Source organism: Vigna unguiculata, chromosome 7, assembly GCF_004118075.2.
Source record: "Vigna unguiculata cultivar IT97K-499-35 chromosome 7, ASM411807v1, whole genome shotgun sequence".
Classification (NCBI taxonomy): domain Eukaryota; kingdom Viridiplantae; phylum Streptophyta; class Magnoliopsida; order Fabales; family Fabaceae; genus Vigna; species Vigna unguiculata.
Window position 1 is genome coordinate 19,952,655 of NC_040285.1, and position 7,942 is coordinate 19,960,596.

The 7,942-nt window shown below is 36.3% G+C and overlaps 1 protein-coding gene across 2 annotated transcripts; it reads left to right on the forward strand.

Annotated features, from left to right (window-relative positions):
* Nucleotides 1-913: 913 nt before the first annotated feature.
* Nucleotides 914-5,883, forward strand: LOC114190506 (type I inositol polyphosphate 5-phosphatase 4-like). 2 transcript variants are annotated; one of them, XM_028079417.1, is made up of 13 exons: nt 914-1,692; nt 1,794-1,881; nt 2,234-2,302; nt 2,421-2,508; nt 2,625-2,729; nt 2,820-3,438; nt 3,525-3,718; nt 3,857-3,965; nt 4,055-4,203; nt 4,381-4,681; nt 5,028-5,100; nt 5,195-5,296; nt 5,418-5,883. In XM_028079417.1, the coding sequence occupies exons 1-10, from the start codon at nt 1,663-1,665 to the stop codon at nt 4,610-4,612; spliced, it is 1,683 nt and encodes a 560-aa protein (XP_027935218.1). In that variant the 5' UTR covers nt 914-1,662; the 3' UTR covers nt 4,613-4,681; nt 5,028-5,100; nt 5,195-5,296; nt 5,418-5,883. The 2 variants fall into 2 exon arrangements, with proteins under 2 accessions (XP_027935218.1, XP_027935220.1); XM_028079419.1 differs by having other exon boundaries at nt 1,663-1,692; nt 5,028-5,079.
* Nucleotides 5,884-7,942: the final 2,059 nt, after the last annotated feature.

The window sequence follows — 7,942 nt, forward strand, 5'->3', positions numbered from 1 at the left end:
TTCATCTTGATGAACTCTTTCAATTGTGACGATAGTGAGCTCTTCAACCAATCTAGAATAGTTTAAGAAAAAAAAAATGTTGTAATAAATTTATCAAAGAAACGGATTTGTATGTTGTACAATATCAGAAACCAAGTTGTAAACAGGGGCTTGTAAATCAGATGTACTTCCACTGTTTTCTTTTCATCACCAAACATTCTCACCAAGATTCCAACCTTGCAAAGCTACCGAGGCATATAATGTATTTTACCTACACAGAAATTTTGCAGTGAAAAATATTTAAAATAACTTCAACTCTTTCATAATTGATACTAGTTAATATTGTAAAATTAAAAATGATGTCATTGACATTATGTATTATGTTACCTAAAGAGGTAGAGTAGGTGAGTATTTTTGACATTGGGTGGTGACGAGGTGAATGATAGTTGCAGTAGGGTTTTTTACACTAAAAAAATTATAGAACAAAGTTAAGATTTGATATGGATGTAAAAGGGGAAATATATTTGTCAAAATGGGAAATTAAATCGAAGTTGGAGAATGAGTAAGTATATATATATATATATATATATATATAATAAGTGAGTATATGTGTGCATAGACAGAGTGACAGTCAAAAGGAATATTTGTGCAAATGATTCCAACAAACAATAAACAAAATAAGAGAAATTAAACAGAAAACAAACATATTCTCCTTTAACTTTTTTCCCTCTAACCGCTTTTCTGTGCTTGAAGACCAAATGTAAGAAGTGATGTGATACTGTTACTTGTTAGTACCACTCACTGCTCCTGCTTCACATAATAAGATCAAACCTAACTCTTATTCACCCTGCCTATCACTTTAACTTGGTACACTCAAAATGCACATTTTTAGTTTATTTTAGATACACAATGTGTGTGTCTTTGTGTTACTACCAATATAACCATTCTTTCTCTCTTCTCTCTTCTTCTCTCTTTCTCTCTTTCTCTCTGCTGTCTCCAACTTCCTAAGCTTCGCCTCGCCTTGGATTTGGGGTAAAAGGCCTCGAGAGAGACCCAGCCTTCCCTCACTTTATTCCCTTTCAAATTCGATACTTTGCTCTGTACCCATAACGAGGTTTGGTTTTGCAAAACAGAATCTCTCTCTCTCTATCTCTCTCTTTCTCTCTTTCTCTCATTCTCTCATTCTCTCAAACTAAACTACCACATTCACTTCCTTTTTCTTGTGCCTCTTAATCCCTTATAGTTCTTACAACGTATCAGGGGCTTGTCCCATCTCTGCTTCTTTCTTTCCTTGGATTTTCATCCTCTCCATGTGAGTGAGTGTTTTCACTTGTACCACATTGCCTAAAATGCTCACAAACTCGGATTTTCTATGTTCCCTCATCGTTACCTAAGAAACAGAGGAGTGCCGTGCCCGTGCCCCCCACTTTCTTCTCTTCCACTACCACTTTCCAACTCGGTGCTTTCATCAACCAACCTCTTATTATGTCTTTTTCAACCCTTTTAAACACAACCACAGATTAAACTCAAATCCATGTTCTTAGGGTCCTCAGCATTTTCATCTTCTCCTATTACTATTATTATACTTCACCTCCTCTTCAACTAGTTCATTCATCAAGTAAAAGTTATTATTTGATTGTTTTCTGTTGCTAACTCAGAAGGCTTTATGAAGTTGTCCCAACAATGAGAGATGAGCACTCGAAGAAAAGCAAGGTTTGATAAAAGGATGCCACCTGGCCCTCCTCTCCTTCAGATTCCTTTGCATTGTCTTCTGTTTCCGCCATTGCTTACTCTCTGTTCTTCTCTCTGTAAAGCTTTCATGGCCCAAGACGTTGGTCAAGAAGTGGTTCAATATTAAGAGCAAAAGCGAGGACTTTCACGCAGATGACGTCCTCTACGCAGGTGACTGGTCAATTTTCGCGTGATTTTTATGTAATTAAAGACTATGGTCGGTTTTCCTTGAAATCAGATTTCTTTTGCCTGTAACTTTTCTGAATATTAAACAAACTTTGATTCTCCTTCTTCTTATGGAACTTGGTTTGCTTTTGGGTACCAGTTTTTTGTTTTTGATTGAATGAGTCGTGGCTATCAAGACAAGATCTGCTCTCTGCAGCTTGTGGTTATTAGCCTTCCCCGGTTTCCACCTTTTGTTAGAATTTTTTTCGGGTTTGTGCGATTGATTCATTCTGTGGTTTGATAAAATTTACAGTGGAAAGAGTGTGACTTTATTCACTTTATGTTTTTTCTTTTTCAGGTGTTAATGAAGAGTGGAGCAACAACTGTTCGCAGAGGGAAGAATACACCATCAAGAAAAGCAAAACAGGTTCCGTGCCCATACCATTCTTAAACCCCCTTAGAATTTCTGAGAACTTTGGTTTTTCCTTTTTTTTTTCTTGTCTCCTACAATGTCTCTCGGAGCAATAAGTTGTATTTTAATGCAGAGAGAGCAAAGAGAAGGCACTCAGACAGAATGCGGCGAGGCAAGGTTGACTTTGATGCAGCTCAGGATACAGATGTGCATAACTATAGGTATGTTTCATATTTTTCATTATTGTGCTTAATTAATGGTGTCCCATGTCCATTTTATTGTAGTCAGATCAATAATAATTGTTATTGTATTGAGTTGTTCTTTTTCCTGCATACAGAATCTTTGCTGCTACTTGGAATGTAGCTGGAAAATCTCCTCCAAGTTATTTGAATCTGGAAGATTGGCTTCACTCTTCTCCTCCTGCTGATATCTATGTTCTTGGGTAGATTTCTGATTGTATTTGTATAATGTATTCTCTCCTTTGACTTTCCACAGTTCAAGTCTGAACTAGTTTGCCTTTTCTTGCCCTCAGATTTCAAGAAATTGTACCTCTCAATGCTGGTAATGTTTTGGGCACGGAAGATAATGGCCCTGCCAGAAAGTGGTTAGCTCTTATTAGAAAGACCCTAAACAGTCTTCCCGGAACAAGTGGTGAATGCCACACCACTTCACCACTTCCTGATCCTATTGTAGAGTTAGATGCTGATTTTGAGGGATCAATGAGGCAAAAGGCAACCTCTTTCTTTCATCGCCGGTCGTTCCAATCCTTCAGTCATAGTATGAGAATGGACAATGACATGTCACTTCCACAAGCATACCTTGATCGGCGCCTCAGCGTCTGTGACAGAATGATGTCTGGTCACAGAACAAGTGATTACGACCCCAACTATAGATGGGCTTCTTCGGACGATGAAAATGGCACTGGTGACTCCCCAGTTGCAACACAATATTCACCAATGACATGTAAAGGTTTTTTCTCTATGGAGGATAGAGATAGACAAACAGGGCACTCAAGATACTGCTTGGTTGCCAGTAAACAAATGGTTGGAATATTTCTAACAGTTTGGGTGAAAAGTGATATAAGAGATGATGTTCACAACATGAAAGTATCTTGTGTTGGCAGAGGATTAATGGGATATCTTGGAAACAAGGTAAGTTTGATTTTGATATATTTTCGTTAATAGAAGATTTTACTGAGAACCTGGAAACAACATTCTCCTTCCCTTGATTTTTCCAGGGTTCAATATCTATTAGCATGTCTTTGCACCAAACAAGCTTTTGCTTCATCTGTAGTCATTTGACTTCCGGACAAAAGGAGGGTGACGAGCTAAGGAGAAATTCTGATGTAATGGAGATTCTGAGAAAGACAAGGTTTCCCCGAGTTCATGGCATGGGTGATGAGAGTTCTCCACAGACAATTTTGGAGCATGAGTAAGGCCTTCATCCTTTTTCTTTGAATCTTATTATCCATCTGATGCTTGTAGATTTGGTTTGACACTGAATAAAATGCAGTCCTAAGCTTAACTTTTTCACTTGTAAAGACCTAAACTTGTGGTTTAATTGGTGTAGTCGAATAATTTGGCTGGGGGATTTAAATTATCGGATAGCCCTTTCTTACCGTGCAGCAAAAGCTCTTGTTGAGATGCATAACTGGAAGGATCTGTTAGAGAATGACCAGGTTGGATACTTTGTACCCTTATAACTTGTTGGTGTCGCTTCTTTTCTTGAATTATGTCATCCTAACTATTTGATAGCTTCTTCTTTCAGCTACATATAGAGCGGAGACAAGGTCGAGTTTTTGAAGGATGGAATGAGGGGAAAATATATTTCCCTCCCACATACAAGTATTCAAACAACTCAGATAGATATGCAGGCGATGAAAGACACTCAAAACAAAAGAGAAGAACTCCAGCATGGTGCTCTTCTTTTTTTGCTAATAGCCTTATAATTACCTCTGTCAATGAATACATGTAGTGGATTTGAAACAAACGACTATTAACTAATGCTATTATGAAAAGAAATGTCCTGCATCGTTCTGAAAGCATATCTGCATAATATTTTACGGGAACTAATCCAAATTTTTGTTCATGAAGGTGTGATCGTATCTTGTGGTACGGTAGAGGCCTCCGCCAATTATCTTATGTTCGTGGGGAATCAAGATTCTCAGATCATAGGCCAGTTTATAGCATGTTCCTGGCAGAAGTTGAGTCTGTTAGCCGTAGCCGAATAAAAAAATGTTCTAGTTGCTCCAGTTCAAGGATTGAAGTAGAAGAGCTTTTGCCTCATTCACATGGTTACAGATATGCTGATTTGATTTTCTATTAAAGAATGCTGTAAAATATGTGGATCAACCCGCAATTGAGGACACTGAAGAAGCCAGGTGTACCATACAAGGTAATTTCTGTCCTGCTTGAATATTAACCACCTTTTACCAAATAATCTCTGCTTTGCCACAAAGTAATGCTTCTCACAATTTAACAGTTCAGTGAAGACATGATGCAATTTCTCCTCTTAAGTTACGAAACATTCATGGAATTAGAACCTTAGATTGCCTTGTTCTTGGGCAATATTCATTTCAGAATTTTTGGCTCAGTTTGCATACAATCATGGAATATTTAGTTCATAGATTTCTTTACAGCATTGCTTTGGACTGTGGCTTCCTTCCTAATTAAGTTTTTGGTTGAGATCTCTTGCATGTCGTATTCTTATCCTTGGCTTGGTCCCCCCTATTGCATTGTAGGTGGGTAAATGCTCTGGGGAATGCTAGCCCCAACGGTGATGTAAACATTCTGGTACTCTCAGCCCAAATTAAGGTTTTTGTCCTTTGCATTTCTGCCTTTTCTCAGCATCTCTGTAATTATTTTATTTTATTTTTCCGTAAACCTGCTCCTTATTTCTATGTTGCAGCTGCAGAGTTTGATTTTGCTTGCTATACAGAAAACTTGTCTCTTTGGCAGTGAAAAACTCCCTGACTCAAATGCAAATAGCATCTGAATTCTTATTAATAAGGTAATTTAGTTTTTATTTGGTTTACTCATGTTACAATTCAGTGAGGAATAAGTAAAAGTGAATGCATCATAAAGTAGAAATAAGCCATAAAAATTTCTTATCATTCTTTGCTGTGCTGCAGAAACATGAAAAGAATTACTGCTGTGAAGGGTACTGATTGCTTGTGTTAGAAAAGATATGTGCAAGTTCTGACGTATATGAAGCTTCTTTTTTTCGTGGCAGATAATGATTTCACCGAGGACCATTAAAGCTAATGAGTAAATTTTTTATGGCTTTGTTTTCATCATGTTGTGGTGTTTTCTCTTTTGTGTGATTAAGATGAAAGTTGCAACCAAAAGGAAAGAAAGAAATGCGCACAACATAGATTGCTTTATTGGCTTTTATCAGCAAGTAATTATTTGTACCCAATTCCAAATTATGACCCCTTTATTTTTTCTTTTACTTTCATTCTGATTCGGGAATGATTCTTGGGGCAACGTCAACACCTTTTCCGTCAATGTTTACTGTGTAATGAATGGGTGAATTCGGCCCATGCTTAATAAATCTTCAAATCCCACTCCCTTTTGGCATTGCCATGTTTTAGAATATTTCATGTGAGAATTTTGAAAAGTAGTTCTTATAAAGAATCACATAATTGTTATGGCGATGCAATAGAAAGAAAAGGACGTGCCAAAGTGCTTTGCTCATACACCTATGTTGATCCCTTTCACAGTATTTATTTTCGGACCTATAATTATGGTTCTCATTTAAGTTGTCAAATCTGTGTGCACCATTCAGGATGCAACTTCTCTATATTAGAGGAACCCATCCATTTCAAATAAATGTTCATTTTTTTTTTCCTTTAAAATATTTTATTCTATGCATGAAAGTTACATATATTTGAATAAAAAATGAAAAATTTCTGACGTGACAAAGATAGATCGGCAATTATCTCATATGCAGTCCAGATAGAGACTGCAAAGATACTGTGGTCATTATGGTTCTAACTTTCACTTTTTTACAACCTAAATGGAACCGAAAAACCGAAAAAACAACGCCAGTGTTGAAAACTTGGAATGAGAAAGAAAGCAACAATTGCTAACCCAAAATGGAGGCTTAATGGTTTTAGTTACAACACAAATAACCAGGCTTTCTGTGCCAACCCCACTTGGCTTTCAAAAATCTCTCTACCAATCTCCACGCTCTGTTGCGGAGACTGAATCACAACTCCACCAACAATTCCACGTGTCGTTCTGAAAATCGAAGCGTGGTGAAAACGGATTCTTGTCTCTCGCGTGGTTATTCACCAAGAATCGTACGGTTCCAACTAGGACCTGCTAATTTAAAACAGCATTTTTATTTCCTAAGACCCACGAACAATAATTAAAATTTAAAACTATATTAAAGACCAAAACACCAAGCTTTTTTTTTTTTTTTTTCCTTTGGGGGAGACAAAAAACTTTAACCCTGAAGACATTCTGGCAACGTGCCGTCTGGCTCTTGTATATTGTTATGAAAAAATGGGCATTTGATGAGATTCTCTGAGGCGTTTTTTCCTATCATGTTCCCACTTTTTTTGGGCAACACATTATTAACCAGACTCCAGATAAGACGTGCTTGCTTCGTGGTTTCAAAAATGTTTCCTGTTTATTTTTCATTTGCTTTTGGAAAGTTCATTATTTTCTGACTATGTTGTTCATTCATGCTACTGTTTTCCCTCTCCCTCCACCACCATCCATGAAATGGAAACTTCAAAGTGAGAAAGATGACATGCTTGATCTTAAATCTCAGTAACATTTATTAGTTTTGAGATGATTAAAAGTGAAAGAATTTAAGTGTATTTAAATTAGACGAAAAAGAATAGTAATGGGGTAGGAGAGGAGGGGACACAGATTTAAAGTGGGGACAAAGGGTTGACAGTTGACACAGTTGTGTTTCATTTTGGCTAAGCAAAGAAAATGCTTTTGAGAGACACAAAAATAGCGATTCTATACTCTACAATGCCAAAGGGAAAGACAAGTAGTGCCTGCTGGGGCTCTTATTTCCAAAAACTTCTTACCAAAACACACTCTCACCATTCTTATCTTCCTTTAATTCTTTCCTCATTAATTTTCAAATATTGTTTTATTTCAGATTTTATTTAATTGCACTTTACTTCTCCTACACTAATTTTTATATATTCCTGTTTTAGTCACTGTATCTGTTTCTTTTAATGTTTCAGATTCTTTAGTCACGATAACAAATTTGAAATCTTAGGATCCAAATTCTAAGATTTGGATCTGAATTCAAAACATGTGTATATTGATATCATTACACTACTTTACTTTTTTGTTTAAAATATAATATACTGACACCTTATCAATATCTTATTATACATTACCAAGAGGCAGATGCAAACTCTTAAGAAAAGTTAATATAAATTATTTATAGTACATAACATAACATGACAGTTTATCTAATTTTGATACTGAGTTAAACTTTACAAATTTCTTGTTTCAAAAGAAATCTTACATGTTACACATCAACTTATAAAATAACTAGAACAATTTCAGAAGACTTGAAGTATTATTGAATAGTGTTTCAGAATGGATACTTTGATGGATGATGAAATATTGAAAGTTGGTAGCTGTAAATCACGTGAACGATGTCCTATATGATTCTTCCAGG

Coding starts and splice junctions, on each gene's coding strand:
- LOC114190506 (XM_028079417.1), top strand. CDS start 1,663: ATGAGAGATGAGCACTCGAAGAAAAGCAAG. Junction 1,693..1,793: donor AGCACTCGAAGAAAAGCAAG/GTTTGATAAAAG, acceptor CTCTCTGTAAAG/CTTTCATGGCCCAAGACGTT. Junction 2,303..2,420: donor CATCAAGAAAAGCAAAACAG/GTTCCGTGCCCA, acceptor ATTTTAATGCAG/AGAGAGCAAAGAGAAGGCAC.